Genomic DNA, 27,441 nt, shown 5'->3' with positions numbered 1-27,441 from the left:
CTGGCCGACCCTTCCTCTGTCCTCTGCCCTAGGCTGCATTTCTTCTTGCCTTAAATCCTTCTCATCCTCCCCCTTTACTTGATTTGCTTACCAGGGAGGCTGGTTGATTTGCTTACCAGGGAGGCTGGTTGGTGGCTTCTCCTTTCTCTTTTCTTTGCTATAAAAATCCCACTTTGGGAAGGTCTAGGGCTGGCTGAAATTTCTGAGAGTGGGGAGGTGCTGCCAAAATCTACTCTAATTTCATTCCTACTTGTTCTTTTCATCCTATGCGACCTGAAGGTAGTTGAAAATTTCTGGAAAAAAAAAGGAGAGGAGTAGCTTTGGGGTGCTGTTGAAGAGACTGCATTTTTTTTTCCTTTGCTCTTCGAAAGGCTGTTTTACTTCTTCTTTACTGTGGAAAGTCTAGGGGGTCGAAATTCTGAGAAAGTGGAGGTGCTGCCGGATTTTCTCTGATCTTTGTCTTGAAGTTGCTCTAGGTTTTCATAAAAAGACCTTGGTCCAGTGAGCATTTTGAGGGGATAAACTGAGGTATGATCATTACATTTAATGTTTAAATATGCTATTTGGGACTATGTAAGGCAAATCATCTATCAGATAGGTGTCGGAGCTATGAGTTTAACAGATGTGGTCTTCTAACTTCTGCTCGTACCAATCATGTTTGAGCATTTCAAGTTTAATTTTGTAACAATCTGCATGCATTCTACGACTGTTATGTTTGTTCTTACTGGCACTGTTGTGAATCGCTTGCTGTGAATCACCTGCCTTTTCCTTGGTTTGGAATGACACATTTTATTTTTTGGAGCTGCTCATATCTGACTTTTCAGAGAATCCTGCATGCCTATGGTGTTAACTGGTAGCCTTATCCTTTCGTGGAACTTTCAACTCCCTAGATTCCATTACACTATTTAGCCATAGCTTTGGTGCACATCTCTTGCTATGGCATATATTACTTGACTGCTAAGGCAAAAAAAAAAAAAAATTTTCTCAAAACTTTTCCTAATTTGTTCATCCAATCTTATTAGAATTGCCTCTTTCCCATTATCATATAAGTTGAATATTGTTCCCTTTACTGTAGTTCAAAGCAATGCATAATCTCTGAAATCTCTCGATTCCATCTGTTGATAGCCGGTTAAGTTTATTTTTTATTTTTATTATTCATTTATTTTTTTTACACTTGTTTTATTTATTTCCAAAAGGAGTATGGAAGGTTGCTACTATGGAACCATTAATCTGAGAACATAGGGTGGTCTATTCGCAAAATCTAAAATATTTGCGGGCTTATTCGCAAAACTCGAAACATTTGGTGTTATATTTGCAAAAAATCTGAAATATTTGCGGGCTTATTTGCAAAACCCGAAACATTTGGGTGTTATATTTGCAAAAATCTGAAATATTTGCGGGGCTTATTTGCAAAACCTGAAACATATGCATGTTATCTTTGCAAAAATCTGAGAACATTGGTTGGCCTATTTGCAAAAATCTGAAATGCATGATAGGTGGGATATTGATTTGAGGCTCTATGTTCATTCCCTATTATTGCTACGTGTTTTCCCACTTGTTGAGGCTCGATTTTGGCTCTTTGGAGCTGGATAAAGGGTAAAAATATTTCTCTGTCTTCACCATGTTGGATTTATATCTCATTATAAATTTTTTATGAAAGACGAGATTAAATTATTTTTGACATTTATATGTTTTTCTAGAAGGCTAGAGAATTACTTCTCTCATTAATTAGTGTCTCTTTTTTTATGAAATGTAAAAGGGCTTGTACAATTTTATTTGGAGAGAATATAGGGTTGATGTAAATTAAATATATAAAGGGGTTTAGAAATTCATGAAATTGTCATGCGTTGATGAAAAGTGAGAAAATGATATCTTTCTAAGATTGATTCAAGGACCTTGAGGCTTGATTTAATGAAATTCAAATTGCATTTTTAAAGCTTTATTCATTAAAGTTTGATTTACATATTGAGGCTTTCATATATCAATTTGAATATTTTAAGTGTTGATTTTTGGAGATCGCCTTTTTACCTTTTACGAATTTAAACGTTCTTTTTAGACCGATACATTCATGATTTCGTTTTAAGTTTTATTGATTCGACTTTGTTTTAAAAATGGATCGGTCTCCTTTTCGTTTATTTTATTTTATTTTTTAACGGTCAAGTTAAAAATGAGAATTTCTGATTTCCTTTTTGCATATGAAAGATAAAATTGTAAATTCGAAGAATAGTTGGGGGTTGGAAAAAGGTGAAAGTTTAGATAACAATTAGGGACATGGATTGAAAGATCATTAGACTTGCATTTAGGTCTCTTAAGCTTTGAATCAACTTAAATCCAACTACCCTAACTAGGTTTGAAGCACACCTCACAACTCTTTTGCCAAAGCTATATGTTTACCCTTTAGGTTTTAGGAGCCTGATGATGAGCTAAGCTTAATCTAAAGATGTTTGAGGGTTAGTTGAAAGGACACTTAACTGATGTTAGACACTTTAGAACCACTTCAGGCCCAAACTAAAGTGTAGGTTTTTTAGATCTCATGAGCACACTTTGAGAGAGTTCATCCTCCTAATTTTCAAATGATCATAAAAGACCAAACATCTGACCCCAGTTTGTAAAATAATTAGGACACTAGGCACGAGGGTGCACTAGATTGTGATTCATGACTGATTTAATTAGATCATGACTGATTTATTCATGACTGATTTAATTAGATCAAATAATAAAATTCTTACCTTAACTTGACCAAAACTGAAACCCAATATTCTGGGATTTGAGTCTGCCTTACATTCAAATCCTTCTGGCAATTGGAGACATCCCAATATCACATATAAATTTCCTATTTTTGGCCTTTTATATGTGGTATTGTATTTTATTTTATTTATTTGTCATTTTTCCTACTATTTTATTTATTTTATTTATTTGTCATTTTTCCTACGATTTACCTGTTTTTTTTTAACTCTTTTTCAGGTCATATTTTCCTCTTTCACACAGCGCATAATAGCTAAACTTAAAGGAGCAATGAACCTACCAAGTGTACAGGTTTAATTTATTATATCTTGTTATACTACTCTTTATAGTATGTTATACTCTTCTTCCAGCATGTTATACTGTCTTTCCTTTTTTACTATACAGTACATTGTTACTTTTCTTTCACACTGCATGCTTAGTTATTTTGATATGCTATGCCTTAGTATAGAATAACCTAGTAGTTAAGAATATGTTCAAAACTAAAACTGAGCCAGGAGGTGCTACTACGAAGAGCCTGGAGCAAACATCGTGGGCAGCACGACGAGGAACAATTTTCAGGTGGATCTGCAGCAGCAAAACACATTCACATCACCTATCACTCTCTTTAGTTTAAATAATAACCCATAGGATCACCCTTCAGGCTTTTGCACAACTCTGTTGTGCAATTATAAGTCTTAACGCTTTAGGATTCTGAGGTTACCGTGTTGTAAGGTGTAAATCCTCCTATATTTTTAGGTTCTTTGCACAGTCCGATATTTTGTAAACATAAGTCCTAAATCCTAAATAATTTGCAGGATTGGAATATCAAATTACATCACTTCAAAGACGTAAAGCCAAACAATAGGATATTTGGGAGTTCACCGGGGTTTTCCCCAGATCTGTGATATCCCCTACTTTTCTTCCCTTTGGATTCCTTAAATAATTGTTCCTATTTTGAGCAATCCCCATTTGATTTTTCCCATGTCCAATCGTGAAAACCTAAACTTTGAAATCTTGAAAGCAAAACCATCTGATCTTAATCGAGAGTTTTCTTAAGTGACCCCCAGTCATTTAAGATGTAATTAACTATAGGAGTTTGTCTCTATATGGAACCTGAAACCCAGATAAAATAAATTCTATCTAATCCTCGTATTAGGTAGGGAAACTTGTTGGTCTTTTTATAAAATATTTCGGAGACTAAAACGGATCTCACAAAGTTTATTAGTCTAGGTGATTGAGCCCCTATTACAAGTGATATATTTATTCTTCGGGATAAGTGTATTACTTGTAGTATTGTATTCAATCATTTAAACTATTTAAAATGTGAGACCCGTTTGGTCTAACCTATTTCAAAATTAAAATGTTACTTTTAAAAATAAAAAAAAGATTATATTCATATTTAAATTATTTTCAAAAACACAAAATCACTACTTTTTCAAATCACGAAGTTAAAAAAAACGGCTGACATGCTCATATAAAAGTAATTATAAATATAAGACTATATAAAGTAACTAATATCTCATTTCATATTCATAGAATTCATGCTACAGGCACAAGTCACAAAAAGTAAGATAAAACAACAAACTAAAAGAAATCGTAAGAAATAACTTCAAAATCAAAATTATCAAAACTCAATAATAAGACAAACTAAACTACTTCATAAACCAAAAAATATCAAATAAAAGCCTATTGCTAAAAATTCTCCTCTTTTGATGATTTTCCAACAAACTAATTAATTAAATTTGTTATGAAGAAAATTAATAAATTTGACTACTCAATCCCAACAAACAACTTATATTTATTAAAGTATAAATAGCAAGGCATTGAAGCATACAACATAGATAATAAAAAATGCATAATTTACCTTATACCCATTAAGTTATCATGTTCAAATAATGAAGTATCACATATTCTAAGGTAGTTTCTAGTATGATGATGCTCATGATCATTTATATAATAAATTATAATCAATGTAATTCTATTTAAACACCAACATATCCAATCATATCATATATATTTAATCATATATATCTAAACCTGACTCACCAGTCAGTTATTTTTCCATTATATATCAATTTATATATAATAATTTTTATCAAGACACTATATAATAGAGAAGAAAACACCACTCAAGAAAATTTGATGATTTTCAATAAAACCATTACTCTTTGAGCCAATCAACCGGGCTAAAAATTGCACAAAGGATTATAATTTGTATATATCATAAAGAACTTTGAATAAATATTTAATAAATAATATGATCAGTAATATTATTTATAAATAAATATACTATAAATAATATTATCTAACCTTACTTAATCACTTAACTGGAGAAGATGAAATACTTTTTGCTATAATAATAGCAAAAAGTAAGGAGGAGAAAACAACAAATGAAGAAAAAAAAACAAGAAATAAGACAAAGAAGTAAAAGAAAGCTCACTGTTGAAGGAGAAAGAAAAGAATTAAGGGTTTGTCGACAACAACTTTTGATTGAGGAAGAAGAATGCAGGGGAGAGGCTTCTCTATTATTGATTTTTGGTTAAACTAGGAGGGTGGGTGTGAGAAGGGAAGCCTGAGGGGCTACTAAGAAGAAAATGAGGACACCATGCAGTGGCCACCCTTTAAAAGGTGATCAAAGGGGCGAACAATTGCCCTTTGATTAAGGGAGATAACAGATTTGAGGTAGGAAAAATTTTCGAGGTTGAGAGAGATGGAGATGGATGAGGATTCATACGCTAAGGTGATAACAATCAAATTCATAGGCTAGAGTTGCATTAAACTATGATATTGGATGTCCCACTAGCTGAAGAACTAATTAGGCACTCAATTATGGGTTTCAATGGTTGAAGTACCGATTGCCATCTGCAAGAAGAAATACTTTAAACGATGAATGCCAATGCACTCAATGCCAAATTTCAATGATGAAAATTGTGCTCCACAAATACTGTGACTATGACATACAGTGGCATGACCTATGTGATGTAATTGAAGAACACATCCATGTAGATATGCTAAAATAATTCATCTTTGTTGACCAAAAGCAAAAACATTAAGATAAACTAATGTTTATTTAACTTCAAGTGAGTACTCTAGAACTTGACAGCACCATGTTGCGTTTGAAGGTCTCAATGCCAGCCTCAATAAATTTTAATCTAAATTAGGATTTACTTATTAAATAAGATCATATGACTACATGAGAATTAGTGTAATTACAAGGGATTGCCATATAGCCCGTTTTAAAAAATCCCGCATCGATTATGAATAAGGGATGATCGGAGCCTATAAAAACGCCTTACATCACTTGGTTCTATGATCTAAAAAATTTCACTTTGCTTGCTTAAATATTTGAGGAGGTCCTGTAAAAAGATATCCTAGTATGCAGTGGTTCATTTTAACTAATTACCCAAAGTTGTAATTTATAATTGAGATAGTGAAGTGATCTATTGCAATGTTGCCAGAGGATGTAGGTAAATTGTCGAATCTCGTAAATCTTTGTGTGTTCTTTCCATTTCTCATACTTTAGTATTTTGATATTCTTTTAATTTGTAGTAGTACCCAATATTCGTATTCTGGTTTGTTGTTGTAGCATGAGTAAATACTATTCACGTGTATAATACAATTCACAAGTACTGTTCATAGTGAAGTTAGTTTTACAGTGGAAAATATCTGATTTTCCAACAAGTGGAATCAGAGTTGACAGCTCGCCTTAGGCTTTATTGTAATTTTCACCTGAACTTGAATACTACATTTTATTTGTAAAAATGATGGAAGCACCAAAATCTCCTGTTAGTATGGCATCAACCTTTTCATCACCATGGATGAGAACTATAGTCTCAAGGGCAAAATTTGTGGTGGTGTTTGACAGTATTGATCATTTTGGCATATAACAATGCGAGGTTCTAGGCTCACTTTTTCAGAAATGTCTACACATTGCCATCGAAGAAAAGAAACTAGAAGAAATGCAAGAGAAGAATTGGAAGGTGATCAACTGCTTGGTGTGTGGAACAATTCGTCCGTGCATGTCTAGAGAGCAGAAGTTTTCATTTAAAAATGAGGCTTTGGTATACAGGTTATGACGTTGGAGGACAAATTTCTCGTGAAGACAGTCAGAATAAGCTTCTGATGAAGAAAAGATTATTCCAGTCTGAATACCACCCAGATACCACTATCTACGATCACATTACTGCTTTCAATGAGTTATTGGCAATTTTGATCAACTTAGATGGAACTTTTAAGGATGAAGATTTGTATGTATGTCATTACTAACTCTTTTTGATGAGTTTGAACTTTTAGCAACTACTTTATTTCATGGCAAAAACAAGAGGTTTCTCTTGTTATAGTTTGCGCTAATGATTTAGTAGATTATCTGCTCAAGCCATATAAAGCATGCAACTACTATAGACCTAATAGTAGGATCACAAGCATCACGAGAGCAATTTTATGTCAGCATAGTTATGTTAAACAATCAAAATCTCTGAAATTGAAATAATAAAAAAATATATAATAAGCGTAGAAAATAATTTAACATTGTGTATGATCGATAACAGAGCTAGGCATAACTGAAGTATGGATATATGACTCTATTTATCGAATTAAAAAATATTTATAATTTTGCTTGCTTACTTTTAGTGTCTATGTCACTTATAAATGAACTTACCTCTTGTTAAGAATTAAATAGAATTTCAAATCAGCTCACCGCATTCAATTATGCCGAGTTGCATTGTCTTCCAAATGCATGGTATAACAATCAATAACGAATAAATAATTTTATCAAAAAAAAAATAATAATAATAATTAAAATAATTGTCTAATTCATCAAGTCAATTCAATAGTTATCAAGTTCAAAAGTTGGTTCATATCATTTTGTTCAGTCCGATTTTAACATTAGATAACACTAATTAAGGGATGTTCATGATCTAATCTTCATCTTATCATATTTTTAAAATCATGCGTTCTTTAACCACAAAATTGAAAGAAACATAAGAAATTAATTCAACAAGTAATTCCATACAAAAATACTCGGATCAAATGCTTTCCACAGGAAACCAATCAACCGAAATCACGTTTATAACAAATTTTAAATTAAATAGAACTAATTCAAATGGAAATCACATGTTATAAAAATATTTATAAAAAAAGAAAAAAATATATTCTCATCTTTAACTATCATATAAAAGTTCCTTGAAAATTTTAACAATGAAATTAAACTTTTTCATAAATCGTTTAATAAGAATAAATTTACAAATGTACGAATATGCTATAATCTCTGTTATTGATATAACTTGTTGGGAGAACTTTTATCATATCAAAGAGTACTCCGGTTTGAACCACAACCCCTCCATGACTAATTCCTCCATAATCTCATCAATCGAACATAATTAATGTGGAGTATTGTGGAGCCTGATCCACGATTAGATTTGACAGTTTCGACATATATGAAAGTTAATTAAATTACATTTAATTCCTTCTTCTTCTATTTGATTCTCCCGCTTCCTCCTGTTGGTGAATTGAGGAAAGAAATAATTATGATTGCTTAATATTACTTTCTCATATCTCCTATAATCCCACCGTTGCTTCTTGAGAATTCACAAATTAAAGACTTTCCTTAGTGGGCCTTGAATTGAAAGGTTTAAAAGGGTTTTAGCTGGAAAAAGAAAGGGTATGCGATTAAGCTTATAGAAAAAATACTATCGCATAGTGGCTTCCTCCACCGGATCTCCCCTTTTTGTGTTTTCTTCTTCTGTAAGGGCTAACAAGTAGTGAGAGAGAGAGGAGAGAGAGAGAGAGGATGAGAGAGAGGAGAGTTTCTTGTAAACGTCGAGACGCTCGACGGTGTAATCCTCAGAGCAATAAAATCCTCTGCAACTCCATGGACGTTGGCACTTTGTCGAACCACTTAAATCTGTCTATTTCCACTGTGTTTTTCTGTTTTGTGAATTTCTTATTTCGTTTTTCGCTTTATTGCATTCGTTTTTTTCACAACAACTGATTTCAAAGATGTGGTTTCGGATCTAAGGAAGAACGATGACTAGAGATAAAGTGATGTCATCAGGGATCGAGAAGTTTATTGGCAAAGATTTTGGTTACTGGAGGATGTAGATAGAAGACTACTTCTATGCGAAGAAACTTCATCTTTCGTTATTGGGAAAGCGACCGGAGAAGATGGACGATGCGGAACGGAAACTATTAGATCAGTTCTGGGGGTTGTTCAATTAACTCTATCAAGATTCGTTGCCCACAAAGTCATCAATGAGAGGACTATTACCGATCTCATGGTGGCTTTATTAGGTATATATGAAAAGCCATCGATGAATAGCAATATGCACTTGATAAAAAAATTATTCAACTTGAAGTTGGTAGAAGGTGTGTCTGTCGCTTAACATCTGAATAATTTTAATACCATCACAAATCAATTGTCGTCTGTGAAAATTAATTTTGACGATGAGATACGTGCGTTGATATTGTTGATTTCATTTTCAAATAGCTGAGAAGTCATGAGGATGAAAATTAGCAGTTTTGCAGGTAAGTCTAAATTGAAATACGATGATATTTGTAATTTGATTTTGGCTGAGGAGGTGCGCAAGAAAGATTTTGGTGAGATCTCGAGTTTGAGTTAGGCATTGAATGTTGATTCCAGAGAAAATCAAATGACAAAAACTCAAACAGAGAAAAATCAAAATCAAAGTCTGGTAAACAGACAATCTGCTGGAATTGTGGCAAAGCTGACTACATAAAGAAGAACTGCAGGAATCCCAAGAAGAAAGAGAATGATAACGCTAATGTTGTAACTGAAAAAATACAAGATGCACCATTGCTAACAACTCATAGTTCTGTTGATGACTGGATAGTGGATTCAGAGACTTCTTTTCATATATCTTCCCATCGAGAGTTAATGCGGAATTATGTTGAAGGTGACTTTGGGAAGATATATCTGGCTGATGAAAAAGCTCTGAACGTGGTGGGGATGAGAGATATTGATATTACACTCCCTAACAAGAGCAAATGAACTTTGTAAAAGGTCAAACACATTCCTGAGTTGAAAAAAAACATTATTTCTGTTGGACAGCTCAATGAGGGTGATCATTCAGTAGTGTTCTTAGATAATATCTAGAAGGCTACCAAAAGAGCACTAGTACTGACTCGGGGTAAGAAAACTGACAAACTATATATGACTACATGTTTATAAAATACTGTTGTCACTACGGTTGTAGAGAGCACGACAGATCTGTGACATTGCATGCTTGTTCACATGAGTTAGAGCTGTAAAAAAATCTTGCAAAATGAAAATTTGAGCAAGTGGGAGTTGGCAATGAAGAAGGTGACGAATTCCCTGCCAGAGAATCAGACTTGGGAGCTGACAAAACTTCTAACAGGGAAGAAGACATTGCACAACAAGCGAGTATACTGATTGAAGACTGAGTTTGATGATAGTAAGAGGTACAAGACTGAACTTATTGAAAAAAACTTTCAGCAGATGTATGATATTGCCCATGTAGTGGAAGTTGTAAGCAAACACATGAGTAACCCAAGAAAGAGCTTGGAGGTACAATGTTATGTTGATGCTGATATGTCGGCTAAGGGTGTTACTCTTGAGAAGCTGAAGTTGTGTTCGACTTCAGCTGGCCTTCTAACATGAAAACCGGGTCTTTGAGTTGCAGAGATAGAGGATATCACTTTTAGAGAAAAGGGCGACGCAGTTAATGGATGGTGCAATTTGTGTCCAGCCTCCAAGTGAGAGAATTGTTGAGTATTGTGGAACTCGGTCCACGATTCGATTTGACAGTTTCTACATTTATGAAAGTTAATTAAATTGGATTTAATTCCTTCCTTCTTCTATTTAATTCTCCCGCCTTTCTCCTGTTGGTGAATTCAGGAATGCAAAAATTATGATTGCTCAATATTGCTTTCTCATCTCCTTGTTTTTGCTTCTTCTAGATTCACAAAATAAAAACGTTCCTTAATGGGCCTTGAATTGAAAGGTTTTAAAAGGGCTTTGGCTGGAAGAAGAAAGGGTTACGATTAAACTTACGGAAGAAATACTATCGCATAGTGGCTTCCTCCATCGGGTTTCCCCTTTTTTGTGTTTTCTTCTTCTGTAAGGGCTCGTGGGTAGTGAGAGAGAGGAGAGAGAGAGAGGAAAGTTTCTTGTAAACGTCGAGGCGATCGACTGTGTAATCCTCAAAGCAATAAAATCCTCTACAACTCCGTGAACATAGGCACTTTGTTGAACCACTTAAATCTGTGTGGTTCCACTGTGTTTTTCTGTTTTGTGAATTTCTCGTTCCGTTTTTCGCTTTATTGTCGTCATTTTTTTTTCACAACAATTGAATGATTGAAATGTTTTTCCATCTGCCTATGGTGCATTCACACTTAATATCTCATATATTAAATACTTTGGTGAGTATTTAGAGAAGCCCCTACTAGATTAATAAACCAAAAATTTTATTTTTCAAAGCCCAAAGTTCAAGCAATCAAAATTATCAATTTAAAACTTTATGATGACCGTATCACATTAATATCATGAACTAATATTAAAAAAAGTTTTTTTTATATGGAAATATCTATTAGATATGAGAAACGAGAAATAACAAAAAGATAAAATACCACAAAAAATATATTAATATATGACACGCTGAAAAAAAAATCTACGCACACAAAATAGTGGGAGGACCCAATCTATTACTAAAAAAAAATCACATAATATCATAAAAATACTTTTTTTCAAGGCCAATTACAAGCAATCTTTCCATTAAAAAAACTTTAAAATCTCTAGTCAAATAAATGAATAATTAAAATTATGTTATAAAATTTTAATAATTGATAAAAAATAAAAAATAATAAATTATGAACTATGCAAATAAATATAATATAGAAAAAAGAGGAAATCGAATAAATGTAGAAAAAAGAGGAAATCGAACAAAAAAAAAGTTGTGATGATCTTTTGATTTATAATATAATCCGAGTATTTAATGTTTCGAAGTTCATGCTTATCTCGATGGTACTGCCTCGAGATTTCTTCTTCAAAGATTTGAAATTTTTTTATGATAACACAAATTGATGATTTCTATAATAAAACGACATAAATTGATGATTTCTATAATAAAACGATGAGATCGGCAAATGGAACTAGACCTAGACAGCCTAGAGAGAGATGTCCGTGAGTGGAGATGAAAAGCTAGAGAGAGAGAGAAAGGAGAGAGTGGACTACATCGGGAATTGCATGCAGCTAACTGCACGGAAAACAGATTTTAATTTGTATTGATAAAGAAATAAATCTCTGAACCCAAGAGAGTACTTGATGGCTGGAAAATCGATCAGCGGGTCCGCTTGTGGGATTTGTAGGAAGAGAGTTTACACACTGCTTTTCCTTGCTCCCAACACTTTCCATCTGCAAAGGGAATATGGATACCCGCTACCTGCTTCTTGATTGCTCTCTCTTTTCCCGAACGGCTCATCTATTTTAACATTTAAAGGGGGAAGTTTCTTCTCCATGCTTTCTGCTTGGACATTTTTAATGGGGGTATTAAAAAAAAGTCACTGATACATGCAAATTGTAACCCTTAAAGGATGGCATAACTCAACTTTCAAGAAAGCCATTTTTTTCCAAAAGTTACGCCTAGCTAATAGTTAGGGAGGGCCTCTCTGAAACGACGAGGCCAGTACTAGTTACTTTCCGATGTATAAAATGCACTTGTATTGCAGCAACACCTATAAATAAAGATGTCATTATATACACATCACGCTTCCTAACGCTGATAGCTGATCACTTAAAAATAATTCAGCATTTGCTACCTTCTTAACATCATTTTGTACATTAGGTCTTACGAACTATAAATACATTTTCATTTTCTAAGTGATGGATGAATATCACGGATCATTTTAATATTAAAAAAATGGAGAAAATCCTCAAGCCTAGCCTAAAGAATGTCTACTAGAAGTTCAACTATCATCAGGCAGGAAAATGGACGGTGAGAATTAATTTGTGTTGAATATACTTGTAGATGAACATTTATCAACCTAAAAGTTTGAATCAAAGACAAGAATTGCCCTCTAATCATCTTTATCTAAAAGGTAATTATTTTTTCTCTACAGAAATTCCTATTGACGGAAGGCTTTCACGACAAAAGAGTATTTTTGGTTATTTTAGTCACTGCCATTGACAAAAAATCACTCCCAAACGTATTTTTTTAATGACATACGGCGCTCGGAAAATCAAAATACATTGTCAGCAGGACGACCAAATCCGGGCAAGGTGAGGGCAATTAAATAAGCCGCACACGCCGGGAATTGAGACTTGTAATTAAAATCAGTATCGCTCGGAATTGACTATTGTAAATGAAGACGCATAATAAGACAAGGGCGCGATTAAACACGACAATCCCATATGCATGACCGGAATAAAGAAAAGAAGGATGTCTGCCCTCGGAGTGCCAAACTTTTTCAAGAGTGGCAGCTTTCGCGCTTGTCTCCACTCACACTACTACAACATACCATCATGAATCGCTATCTCTCCAATCTCACTCAGATGCGCTAGTGTGTGTATTTATAAATCCATGAGATATTTAATGCTCAGTAGTACCTTAATCAAATTTCTAGCAATCTGTTGAGCAGAAGTGCATAGATAGTCAAGAACAAAAAGGTTCATCAGAGTTCATCTTCTCAATAGCTAGCAACCTGCTGCTAGAACAGAGTTGGTGCGGATTTCTAAAGAAGACGTATAAGAAGAGAAGCTAGAACAGAAATACAACGTCATAAGGAAGGGCCAAAACAATTTACAGTTGGCTGTTAGATAGGTGTGGGATGGAGGAGGCCGGGCTGTGTAGCAAGGCAGGGGCTAAGTGCGGGAGATGGAATCCGACGGCTGAGCAAGTGAAGGTGCTGATGGATCTCTTTAGCGCGGGGCTGCGAACACCAAGCACGGAGCAAATCCAGAAGATCTCATACCATCTCAGTTCCTTCGGCAAGATTGAGAACAAGAACGTCTTTTATTGGTTTCAAAACCACAAGGCCCGTGAACGCCACCACCACCCTCAAAAGAAGCGCCGCCGCCCACCACCAGCTCCGACGTCACCAGTACATAGTGAACTTTTCGTTATAGAACCCTCAGAGCATAGGAAGTTCCCAGTAACTAAGCTGTCAGGTCTATCATCATACCATTCAAAAGATGTGAAATATCTTCGACGCATACTATTATAATTCCATGCAGGGGAATATGCATAGTTAATTAACTGTTTACATACATTAATATGCTGCGCAAGCACGCAGGTATCTGGAACGAAGAAATGGAGATGAAGAGAGGAGAGAAGAAGACGCTTAAGCTGTTTCCTTTGACTTCTAACTATGACTACGACGTTGTGGGAGAGGATCAGTACAAAACGGCCAGAAACTCTCCGCTGGGGAATAACATGGCAGGAGAGGTGCACTTCTTCGACGCTGTAATAGAACCGCCATTGGACCTTACCTTGGGCTTCTTCTAATTTCACTTCGCAAATACGTATACTACTTGCTAATTGCCGCCTATTATCCGTCTTGAGCAGCTAGCTAGCTAGACTGATAGTTACTCCGTGTCTGTACCAGTGCGTGTGTGAGGTGAGAGAGAGAGAGAGACAGAGAGAGAGCAGGGCTGGGATGTAACTGTGAAAAAATTTAAGGAGACGTTTATTGCGATATTTTTAAAATGCATGTCTGTTATTCTTTTTGGTCGATGCTTTTGTAGCGCAAAAAACTTATTAGGTGAACATAAACAGCTCTCAAAAGAAACAAATAAAAAATAATATTTCAATTTGTACGACATTAGAGATACAAGTGTTCAAATAAAGAAACTAAAAACCTCAAGAATAAGGATGCGTTTGGGACAGTTTTATTAGAGCGATGACATTTTCAAAACGCCATCACCTGTTTTTATTTGGAAAAACCACCCACACAACTTTTGGTGAAACTCAGTTTTGATTTTTGTTTATACGCGGACCGCGTTTAATGCTGTCGAAAGACCCCTGATGCCCCTCCCGTCTCCTCTGCCCTAATTTCGCTCGTCTCGATCTCGTGTGCCCGTCTCCTCTGCCCTAATTTCGTAATGGCTCGATCCCATGCATAGCACTCCTCGGCAATCCTCCGTCTCCTCCGTCTTCTATTAGTTGTTCGCTCCTTCGTCTTCCTTTCGCAGAACTCCGTCTTCCGTTCGCAGAACTCCTTCGTCTTCTGTTCTCGTTCTCACTAGTAACCTCAATTTTTATCTCCTTGATCCTTTGTCGCTCTCCGATTTGTATATTTCCATGAAGATGTCGCTGGATGTTTTTCTTTTCGCTGTTTATTCATCCGATCATTTTTGTTCATGATATTTGTTTTGGTTTTTTTTTCTGTGGAAGTTTAGTTGATATGTTTACTTCTTATTGCTCCTCCGTCTTCCGTTCGCGTTTTTGTTCATGACGGAATTGATACATCTTTGTGAAGCTTTTGTTCGATATTATTAATGCAGTTTTGTTAAGACAAATTTGCAAGATTCCATGGCTCTTGAGATTTGTGGATTTATTATTGGTAGCAATGCAACTCTCTGTGCTAATCTAGTTTGCATATGAAAGAAAATGGTTATTTTTTTAAAACTGAAATTCATATTTTTTATTTCATTCCTCATATTGTTTTGTTGTTTGGATTGTTTTAATTTTAATTTACGCAATTTGCTAGGTTTAAATTGGATTTGTGGATTTATTCCTCATATTATTTTGTTGTTTGGATTGCTAGCTTTGCTGCGCTTGCCAAATGTTTTTTTCTCTGTTTGAATTTATATTTGGAGCTTTTACATACAAGTGAGAAATTTTTGTTTGTATTTGACCCCTTTAACCATTGAGTGCAATATGAGCTTCTTAAAGCTATAAAAAAAAACAAAAAAGGGACTTTAAAGAAATGACAGAGCTCTTGATGCTTTATTTTATTTTCAATGTCATTGGATTATTTGATCTATATGTTTCATTAGTTGCATTATGAATAAAAATAAAGAAGGGACTTCATCAACAATGTGGGAAAAGGATGTGACATACATTTTCTGCAACTTATGTATTAAAGAGATTGAACTTGAAAATAGGCCTACCACCTACTTTAATAAAGAAGAGTGGCATAATATTTCCAAAAAAATTAAAGAAATGACAGGGCGAGATGATGATAGACTGAAATTGAAGAACAAATGGGATCAGCTAAAGAAGGAGTGAAAGTTATGGAAGGAACTTAAACGGGGATCGACGGGATTGGGTTGGGATCCTGTCAAGTGCACCGTGAATGCTTCAGATGAATGGTGGACCAAGAAGTTAGAGGTAATAATTGTACCCCTGCAAACTCCTCAATTAATTAACATTTACACTTCTATTTTGTCAACTATGCTCACACACCCTCCCCCCTTATTTATTGCAGGCAGTTCCAAATGCAAAAAAAATTAAGTTATGCGGAATTGAGCCGGACTTGGAAGAGAAATTGGACGTTATGTTCAAGGGAGTTGTCGCCACAGGTCAACATTCATTCAACCCCAGTGAGCAGGGATTTGTTGGCATCTCAATTGACATAATCCCCGATCAGGTTATTGGTTCAGGTGAAAGGCCCTAGCATAAACCCAAGGGAGCTTGAATTAACTGGCAAATCAAAGAGGCGTAAGATGGAAAAAAAGGAAAAAAAATAAAGATATTTTCATTCAAAGCTCAATTAATAGACTAATTATTGTATTTGAAGCTCCGATATCAATTGAACCAATGTCAGATGATCTCATTGTTGATGGTTTTATGAGTTATTTAGAAGAAATTCCAAAAGTTCTTGTTGATCCTTTATTCTACTTGAAATGTGTTAGAGTTCTCGAGGACCCAACCTATAGGCAGATTTTTAAAAGGCTCCGCCCCGAGCTCCAGCTTGATTATTTGTGTCTCTCAATTGATAAATAAATCTTTCATATGTCGTTTCTAGTGTATTTTGTTTATTGTAATGAATGTTTTGCTTTAGGTTTTAGGTGACGTATTTTGCTTTATGTTTAGGGTGAAGTATTTTAGGTTTAGGGTGAAGTATTTTTTAGGGTGAAGTATTTTGCTTTAGGTTTTTGGTGAAATATTTGATATGGACATTGTTTTTGGCTTTTTTTGGAGTAGTATATTTTTAAAAATATGTTTTTTTTTCATTTTTGTTTATCTCTCTATGTTACCTTTAGGAAATTGTTTACGCTTAATAAAACATTCATACAGGATGGATTGGCGACGATAAGTGTCGTACCGAGAACGCCGCAGAAGAATGGGTGCGGCATTCTTATATTGTTAATGGAGTACTACCGCTCAAACATAGTACGAACACCGCGAATGACATCGTCATTTATTGGGGATAAATGGGTGGACGAGATGCTTGCTGACCATTCCATAAGATTCAGCAACATATTGCGTATGTCTGTACCAATTTTTTTTTATCTTCTTAACGAATTACGAGTGAATCACGACCTTGTAGGTTCAGCCATAACAACTACAAGAGAAGTTTTGACAATTACATTGTTTATTTTATCTCAAAATGAATCAATCAGAGGAGCTATGGAGCGATTTCAATTATAGAGCGATTTCAATATTCCTCAGAGACAATAAGTCGATACTTCTCTATTGGTATAAGATCACTAATTAACCTAGTTTCACAAATAATTAAGCCAAAAGATCCAACTTTCAGTAGAACTCCAACCAAAATTACCAATGACGCACGTTACATGCCATTTTTAAGGTTAGTCTATTCAGTTTGTTCTTCACATTTCAAAATTTAATTTACATTCTGTCGTAGAGATCATTAACAAATAATACAAAACTGCATTGGGGCAGCAATTGACGGTACACGGTACGCACGTCGATGCCCGACTCCCAAGCGATGAAAAGGTTGCGTACATTGGACGGTGTGGTTCACCTACACAAAATGTAATGGATGTATGTGACTTCAACATGTGCTTCGCATTTGTGATGGTCGGATGGAAAGGGAGTGCACATGACAACCGTCTTTTTAGCTTTGCGATGAATAACAGCAGGCAATGCTTCCCACATCCGCCTCAAAGTGTGTTGCCTTTTATTAATTTTGTGGATTTTTTCTTCAAGGGTTACTATTAATGTAAATAATGTCATGCAATTACTATTTGGTGGATGTCGGATATCCTTTACAGAGAGGGTATTTAAAGTCATATGCCGATACAAAATATCACATTCCTGATTTTGAGAGGTCAAGTGGTGTCGCACGTGGTAGGAAAGAGATGTTCAACAAACGTCATTCTTCCTTACGCGGGGTAATCAAAAGGACTTTTAGAGTATGGAAGAAGAAATGAGTCATTCTTCGTGATATGCCAACATATCCTTTTAAAAAACATATACATATTGTTATGGCGACGATGACACTCCACAACTTCATTAGAAGGCACCCCTCTCGTTCTGATATGAACTTCGATATGGTTGACGTCGATGACATGCATATACCACCTGAAGCATTTGAATTCCAGGTTGGGCAGTCCATACCAGATGAAGTAATGAATGCTGAAGATTTTAACAGCCAAGTTGGCGAAGGTGCAGATGAGATGATTGCTTTGAGGGAGTGCATAACAGATGCAATATGTGATTCCTGAGTTTATCCACCTTCTTTAATTAACATTCGAATCATTTTATCAAACATTAAACTTTCTTTTGTTTGATTGAGTGCTTGTATGTTTTGTACTTTCGGAGCACTTTTTATGAATGCTGAAAATGCAAATATTAGAGAATACTTTGATTGTCATTTCTTCTATTGGATGGATCATGAAGATGCAAATATATATTTTCAGTGCACTTTTTTATGGTATCTCTAAATTCATCTATTGGTTGGGGCTTTGAATGCCCACTAATGTTTTGAATATCTTCTGTGATTTGTTGTATGCCAATTTTAGAGAAAAACTTAGCATCAAGCTTTATTTTTCTTCCATTGTTTTTCTTTTCTCTCATCTCCATGGCAACAATATTGTTGCTAATATTTGATCGTTAAATTTCAATTGTATTGTACAACACTTTTTTGATAAATCACTATTGCACTACTCGTATCTCATTAATTTTTATTGCTAGAACTTTTTGGGGATGACTTTACGAAGGGAAAAAATTGCAAATAACTAAACTTTACTTATCTGTTTCGTTTGAAGGAATAACCTGTTAATTGAAGAATTAAAATCTTATGCTATTCATGTTTCTGTTTTCAGGTTTCCATAGAGTTTATGAATAGAATCAAAGGGAGAATATGCATTGAGTGAAAGCCCTGCTCCGGAGTCATGTTGTGTTTTGTGCAGATTTTAGTAACTGTACTTTTCAATGTGTTTGTATTACTCTCGTTGGTATGAATTATCATTTTAACTTCGAAGGACTTCTAGAGCTTGGTACAAATTATACTTTGTTAAAAGAACTTCTCATAATTTTTATTTGTGGAAATAGAATACTGAGGCTGACATTAGATTGAGCTTTGTAAGTTAAAAACCAGTTAAGTGATAGACTGATTATTAGATTGAGCTTGATATCAACATGCTTGCCAATTATGTCGTAGGTCTTGATATCAGTACTCATGGTTTGTTTTTTTATTTTTTTTGAAATATTTACATGCATACCGCTCAATTCCTATGTTTTTTATGTGATATGATAGATTTGGGTGGTATAAATGTAAAAACAGGTTCAGTTAGATATGTAAATTCATAAGAATTATGTGGAATGTATGTAAATGTGGAATGTATGTAAATGCCAATGTAAATGCCACCCTTTTTATAATACATAAGAATTGATTTATTTTGCCAATCCATATGATAAGGTGGTAAAAATGTAAATACATAAGAATTGATTTGCAAAGATGAAATAGCTTGAGTTATGTCCCTGCTTTCATATAAACTTTCTAGATCCCTTAAAAAAATTGGTCATTACGGTATCCTGCTTAGAGCTGCTTTGTTCTTTTATGTAAAAGCAAATTGCAACTCTAGTTTATGTTTGTCTTGTTTAGTAGATTAGTGGCAGCTTGGCTATATGAAACAACTCAATTGTTCACTCATTTGGAGATTACTACATAGAATTTTAGATGTGACTTTGTCGTATGAGTTTAGATGTGAGAAATGTATGTACATTAGAACTGTGTGCTATGTAAATGTTGCTTTATTTAAAAGAAGTTTACGAGTGTATATGTTGTTTGAACTTATCTTAACACTCATATTCTGGATTGGAAAGATGGCTTTAGATTAAATTAGAATGAAGAGTTATTAATGTTAGTTTTGGCTTGGGTATACATATTTCCCTTAATAAATGGTTGTTTTTCATTCCAATTGCTGGTTATTTTCCTTAATGCTGTTGTTGCTTCCTTGCAATTCTATAGCTGCTGCCTACACAGTTTTTAAATTCAATTCTTATGTATTTACATATTTAACATCTAAGCTTTCATTTTTTTTACTTTTCCATGTGTCATGGCGATTAAGAAGCTTGGATGGCCCATGACTTCAAGGGCAACCACCGCTTTAAAGATGAGCAGCAGATAGTTTATACTTTATCTTGAGTTAAAGAATGGGATTCACAATCTCTGAAAGCCATAAATTTTTTAGTGTCATAAATCTGTCCGATTTGACAACATTATGTATGGTTATAATTTTTGTTGGATTTTAATACCTGTTGTACACTTTTGTATATCATTTTCCTTAATTTTTGGACTGATCTATTCTTATTTTAATAACTGCAGGACGATGAATTCCAGATATTCAGGGAAGTCCGAGAAAGTGATTTATCGGTGCGGGCTACCATCTTTGCTACTCATGTCACGCCAGACACATAGCTTCGGAAGACAATTTTACAGGTGTCCGAGGTGGGCACAACGACAGGAGGACTGCAGTTTTTTCAGGTGGGCCGACAGGGAGTATGTTTCTATGATATCCCTGATGGACACCCCAGATCGGAGTTCGTCGATATCAACATTTCAGAACACCGCATCTGGTTCGAGTGCTTCTATTTCTACGGTATCTCAGTCGGACATATTTGCTCAGGGTTCTGGAGTGTTAGCGCCAGGTGGCATGGGACGTGATATGTTGTTATATTATAAAGTTAACATTATCATATTTTTACTTATCATTTTAACATGTTATTTTTCTTTTTTATGAGCTCTCATTATACTTTGTACTAGTATGTGCAGGTGTATTTAACTTTTGTATGTGTAACATATTCGTTTGATGTGATCGGATATATTTTAGTTATATAAATATGAATCAACTTTTTGATATTTTCTTGTCTGAACATTGATCTTTAATTTTGTTGAAAAAATAACAAATTCTGCTGCATAGATTACTCATTTAATTAAAAAAAAATTCCAAATAAGTTGTTTACAAAACACACTAACCAAATAACTAAACAACTTATTCAGAATAGGGGCAAAATGGTAAATTTTTCAGAATCAACTGTTTTTCATAAGCGCCAACCAAACAACCAAACAGCTTATCCGGATTAGTTGCTCATCAGCAGATTATCAGAATAAGCTGCTTATCAGCAGAAGTTGGATAAGCTGCAGCTGCCCCAAACAGACCCTAAAAGAACTTACAAATAATATATGTATAATTTTTAGCAGGAAATTTTAAATGCATTGAACGTTCAATTTTTATTTTTGATGATTATAATTTTTTTTATTTCAATCTTGCAACAATTTATAAGAAAAAAAAATCTAATACTATATTTTTTGTTCAATTAAAATATTTGAGAACATTGCCTCAGGAGGGTCTGAATAATAGATTTAATTCTCATCGTCAATAGAATATTTAAATTAAGTAATCTTAACGTATTGTATTTTGATGCATTGTTGTTGATCAGTAGCATAAAAGAGTCACTTCAACTTGTCATTCCTATTAGGGCCGTCAAAACGGCTTGTTATTCACGAACAACTCGTGTTCAGTTCATTTAATAGTTCGTGTTCAATTTGTTTGCCAAGCAAAACAGGTCGAACACAAACAAAAATTTGTTCGTCCATGTTTGGCTCCTACAAAGATTTAAAATCAATTAAAATTATTAATTACAAAAATATATATAAACATATTAAATTTTATTTAAATCAAAATTTTAATATAAATAATAAGATTTAAATCTCCTCCCTACACTTAGGGTCTGTTTGGGGCAGCTTTTGATTGTTTATAATCTGCTGATAAATAAATTATTTTTGCAGATTATCAGAATAAACTGGCTTGTTGTTTGAGGCAGATTATTCAAAATAGCTTATTGATAGTTATGGTTGTGTAAATAACATTTCTGCCCCTATATGTTAAAACTGTTTGGTGCAGTTTATTCAGGATAACTTATTGGTATTACAAAAGTAGAAAGTGTAGAAGCATAAAATCATCACAGATCAGTTCCAAAAGATGACATACTGTTCTCACTCTCATGAACACCAGAAAAAATAAAAACAGGATAAAGACAAGTACAACTACAATGAGAAATATTAAAATATTCAATTTCAAACTGTGATTACGTATGTCTTCAGCTGCACTATTAACCTGGTAAAACACTGGATTTCCATCACTGCTGCGAGTGTAACATGTGAGACTGTCGGCCCATCGCAAGGGAGTGAGTAACGGAGCTGATACTCCACAATGACACAAAACAACTCTATCTGTCACTGAAATCCTAGAAGTCATGTTGGTATGACTATGAAAAAAACAAAAAAAAGTAGAATGTCGAACCTTAAAAGAGAAAAAAAAGGTACACATCAAAATGAATCTATAATGCACGAAGAAAAAGTACACATCAAAATGACATTTCAGCTGTCATAGATAACATCTGTTATAGACTCCCTCAAGGTAGTCATCTCAGCCACACCCTCCGTGTCATGAACTTCAAATTCATTACAGTCATTCTCAACCTCAGGAACTGAAAGCCCGGTCAAAAATTCTGATGGTTATTCATAGAAATTCAGATCATCGTTATTTGTCATACTAAAGTCCGTATCTAAACGTGAAGGATGTCGTCGGACGAAGTTATGAAGTGTCATTGTTGCCACCACAATATGCACATGCTTCTGAAATGGATACGACGACATATCACCCAAGATGACCCATTTCTTCTTCCAAACTCCAAATATTCTTTCAATTACCCCACGTAAAGAAGAGTGATGTTTGTTAAACATTTCTTTCCTGCCATGAATGGTTCTACTTGCTCGCTCAAAATCAGAAATATGGTACCTAGTGTCTGGATATGGCTTCAGATAGCCCCTCTGCATAGGGTATCCAGCATCAACCAAATAGTATTTTTCTGTTGTGGTAGATATTGTTATTTGCAATAAATATATATAACTAACTTTTCTAAATCAAAACATACCTAAAGGCGGAAGAGGAAAACTTTATGATCTATTCCTGGTAGCATAGGAGAAAATCCTACTGTCATGTGCACTCCCTTCCCAGCCCGCCATAACATATGTGAAATATATGTTGAAGTCACATACCACCATGACATTTTGCGTGGGTGAACCACTTCGACCAATGTAAGCCACCTTGTCCTGGCTGGGTAGTCGGGCATCAACGTGAGTACCGTCAATTGCACCTATGCAGTTCTATTTTACAGGGTTAGAAAATATTTATATTTTGATTTGGAGGTAAAGAAAAGAATAGTTACCTTGAAGTAAGGCATGTAACGGGGATTTGTTGCGATTTGTCCTAGAATATTAGCAAATGATGGATCCTCTAGTCTCACGATTTTAGCGGCTAAGCTAACAATTGTTTGTATGCCTTTGGAGAAATAACGACTTATTGTCTCCGATAAATGCTGAAATCTCTCCATAACACCCCTAATTGAGTCATTCTGTGACATAATATATAGTGTTATAGTCAATACCTCCCTTCTCGTCGTTCTCGAAGACTTCTCACCTCCCTTCTCGTCGTTCTCGAAGAACCTTGGAGTCTGTGATTCAGGGATAACTCTTGCAAGAGATCCATAAATATCGGTACAGTCATTTGAAATATATTGTTGAACCTAATTAGATGTTCAGAAAGCATCTCACCTACCCATTTATCCCCAACAATGCTGGAGGTCATACGGGGTATACGAACGTTGTTTGATCGGTAATACTCTAACAGTAATATGACAACAGCTGCAACCCATGCCATTCTCTTACGACGTTCATGTTGTGGATCCATCCTAAAGGAAGAAAGATGTCGGTTAGTTCCGTAATGTCTAACAAATAGAGTGAACGAGAAATAAATAAGGAGAGCACTCACCCAATTACAAAACAACTGTGCAGAGCTATACTAAGGCATTCAGGAATCATGTAGAAGTACAGTTTAAAAAAAATAACTCCAAATAACCAATGAGTGCATGATTTCAAAGAATTCATAATACAACAAAAGAAAACATAGAAAAACTCATTCATCCACAAGAACACGCAAATACTCGATGCGCAGCTCTGGTTCCATAGCCATGAATATTTGCCTACGTGTTGGATCCTCTAACTTTTTCATACACAATGTATGAAAATGTCTATCGACAACTAATTCAGGGATAGTTGCCAAAGTTCGAAGACAATCATAGATAGTGCTGTCAGGAAGTGGAGCAGGCGGTGGAGCTTTAATGGGATCTCAGTCCAAGCTCGTGGATCCACGTTTCAGCTCCTTCCAAATGTTTTTCTTCCAAATTTTCCATTTCTTCAATTGATCCCATTTATTTTTAAACTTCAGTCTGTCATAATCCCTTTCAGTCATTTCTTTAAACCTTTTAGCTATATTTTGCCAACCTTTCTTGTTGAAATAGGTGGTTGGCCTATTCCGGATCTCAATCTCGGTGATGTAGAGGTTACAGAAAATATTTTTAACTTACTTATCACACATCGCTGACGGACCACTTTCACTTGTCTTAGTCATGGTAAAACTATATGAAGAATTGCATATTGCATAAAAAAATTCATATTGTAATTCAACATGCATAAGAAAATAGTTGAAGAAATAATTGCAATAGCACAAGTACGAAGTTCATAATTATGAATCTCAAGACAACAGCAACACAAGCCAACAACAACAACAGACTCCAAATAATCACATTGAAACAACTTTCAAAGGATTTGCCACCAATACAAACAACATAGTAGGTATTTGCTAAAAAAAAAATTATATCAGGACATAAAAGAATTATGCGGTTCGGTCAAAGACCTACATCCACAATAAGACATCGAACATGTTTTATTATGCAGTTGTGTAAAGTTACGTAAGTATAAAATCTTAATGGAGAACACTACAACATGCAATTCTTCCTCCCTATTCTACCTTTGGTGATAATAAAAGTTCCCCAAATAACAAATAAAAATAGAAGACATCATTCAAGTAGAATGATGCAACATATATATCCAAGGGAAGCACATTTGCAATGCATTTTCTTAACTTGCAAGTTACATTCGAGAAATATTCTTTGACAACATATATACATAATTTGTATCATAAAAACATATCGATGTTGGCCAACTTCCACCTCCTCAAATATCATATAAATATGTGTATTTTCACCTCCCTTATCATGTATGCTAAAAACCGAATGTCAGTTTTTCTCTTTCGTTCCCCATTTTGATAGCTTGAAAAATGTGAAAAATTCCTCATATAAAAGCTATAAGCCGTATAAATGTCATTTAAAAGTCTAATATTAAAAACAAAGCCTCGTATATGCATATAAAAAATAAACCAAAAACAGGTACAACCAGTAAATTAGGATCTCGGTATCGGAAAGACCAAGCTAGCATTAACAGATCCCTGAATCGGAAAGACTAAGAAAACATTGTCATTTTGTACGTACTTAACTTCCAATGCTATAACCATTGCCAGTTTTAACATAAAACGAAATATAAGAGTATGAAATCCTCTCAATGGCAAGGTAGATATAGTTTGAAACATTAGAATTACATGCTAGTACGCTACCATAGGAGAATAAACAATTTCATAATGATTTGAGATGCATTTTCATGAACCAAACCATAATCTTCAATTTATAACCAAATCAACATTTGCTTATTTGAACGAAGCCAACCAAGATGAACAAAACCAAATCAAGATGCTGCCAATCAAAAGGAACAACTAATCAAACTGCAGATAGAGAACAAAAAATGCTGTTGTTTGCATCACAGAAATTCCATCACAGAAATTCCTGCAAATTTCCTGCAAATTCTCCATCACAGAAACTGCAGGTAAACAGTAATACCTTGACCAATTTGCTTAAAACCGGAGCCAATACCACCCATCACACAAACAGAGTCTCATCCATATCAGTAGTGAAAACCCAAATAACATATATTCCAACAAGTATAAAACTATAGGAAATTGCCTTGATAATTTTTTTGTAGCCAAATCATTTTTGCTGTCATAGGCTAGACTTGCCCTCAAGCTAACTACTGAGAATCTCATAAGTTTCATACAATGAGAAATTTACCCAAAAACCTATGCAAATATGAAGATGAAACAGATCTCACGTTTCATAAGTCTCATATGAAAGATGAAAACAACTACGCAAAAATGAAGATGCAGCAACATCGGACCAGAGAAAATGAAACAGATCTCAACTGGGCTAAAACCCAAAAACCAGAGAAAATGAAGATGCAGAAAACAACTCATGCCACAGATCTCAACTGGGCTATACCTAAAAACCCGTAATGTACTCATATTTCATAGGAGAAATTTTTTTTTTTCATTGCTTGCTTCTACACTTCCGAGAAAAAGCATCAGAGAAAATAAAGCTTTCCAAGGATCGCAGCTAGGGAAATCGAAAGGATACCTGATGATCAAGAAAGAAAATTGGAAAGGAAGAAATTTCGATCTCCTCTAGGGTGAAGAACCAGAAAGGAATCCAGCGAGGGAGATCAGGGGTACCTTTCTGAATTCCTAGGCAACGCAGGTCGCTAACACCGGACGCGGGGCTCTACCTGCGTCAAACCAACATAAGGATTTATCGAACGCGGACGCAGTGCGGCAAGAATAAGCCATCGAAACGTGATTACCAAACAGGGCGGCAGCATTTTCAAAACGCCGTCACACCCCAATAAGCTGCCCCAAACGGGCCTTTAATATCTTACGACTGCATGACTAGGGGTATCAAAATAACTCATTGTTTGCGAACAACTTATGTTCGGCTTGCTAAGCAAATGAGTCAAACATGAATAAATTTTTTGAACTCGATATATTAACAAGTTTAACACGAACAATAATTGTTTTTAACGAGCCGAATATGAACAATAATATTTTTCAACGAGCCGAACACTAGCCACGACTGGGCTATTTTTTTTTAAGGAATGACCAAAGACTATTAGACGAGCCTCAGTCATCTCTAGGTGTGTTAAATATTTGAGCACCACACCCTACACATAGGGGGATTCGAACCTGTGACCTGAGGGGACTTACGACCTTCAGAGGGGCTGCACTACCAACAGGACATGGTACGCGCACGCCTAGGCTATATATACATACTTCTAAGCAATTTCGAAGCCTTTCTTTTTTGGGTTACTTTAATTTTTTTTTAATGAGCTCTTTATGTGTGGGTTGTAAGCAAGATGATGGAACCCTAGAAGTGAGTATTAATGTACTTATTGTGTGTTTTTAGTAGAAGAATCCGCTGACCTACAAAACTTGTAACCAATTTTTTGAACCATAAAATTACCTACGGGTTTCAAAAGGGGGAGTTGACGATGAGGGTTAATGATCATGATGTGACATTTAATGATTTGAAATAAATGAAGCACCCTTCA

The 27,441-nt window shown here is 34.9% G+C and overlaps 2 protein-coding genes across 5 annotated transcripts in view; one reads left to right on the top strand and one right to left on the bottom strand.

Moving 5' to 3' along the window:
- LOC110022081 (cytochrome P450 86A1) overlaps window positions 1-27,441 on the bottom strand; it is a 53,342-nt gene that overhangs the window by 7,013 nt on the left and 18,888 nt on the right. The window contains exon 1 of one of the 4 annotated variants that reach the window (XM_020720869.1): window positions 12,020-12,327. The exons of the other annotated variants lie outside the window; for them this stretch is intronic. The gene's annotated coding sequence lies outside the window, so the exon portion shown is untranslated. Of the gene's footprint in view, window positions 1-12,019; window positions 12,328-27,441 lie in introns of those variants that run through there. 4 annotated transcript variants of the gene reach the window in all.
- Window positions 13,266-14,341, top strand: LOC110022083 (WUSCHEL-related homeobox 9-like). The gene is made up of 2 exons (XM_020720870.1): window positions 13,266-13,864; window positions 13,990-14,341. The coding sequence occupies exons 1-2, from the start codon at window positions 13,525-13,527 to the stop codon at window positions 14,199-14,201; spliced, it is 552 nt and encodes a 183-aa protein (XP_020576529.1). The 5' UTR covers window positions 13,266-13,524; the 3' UTR covers window positions 14,202-14,341.

The sequence above is a fragment of the Phalaenopsis equestris genome, unplaced genomic scaffold (genome assembly GCF_001263595.1).
Source record: "Phalaenopsis equestris unplaced genomic scaffold, ASM126359v1 Scaffold000167, whole genome shotgun sequence".
In the NCBI taxonomy this organism is placed as follows: domain Eukaryota; kingdom Viridiplantae; phylum Streptophyta; class Magnoliopsida; order Asparagales; family Orchidaceae; genus Phalaenopsis; species Phalaenopsis equestris.
The sequence above is the reverse complement of the archived record's forward strand: the minus strand, read 5'-3'. Positions and strand labels throughout refer to the sequence as shown.

Excerpts from the sequence above, each read along its gene's own strand:
- LOC110022083 (XM_020720870.1), top strand. The coding sequence starts at position 13,525 with ATGGAGGAGGCCGGGCTGTGTAGCAAGGCAGGGGCTAAGTGCGGGAGA. Across the intron at positions 13,865-13,989 it reads CCCAGTAACTAAGCTGTCAG|GTATCTGGAACGAAGAAATG; the intron begins GTCTATCATCAT and ends GCAAGCACGCAG.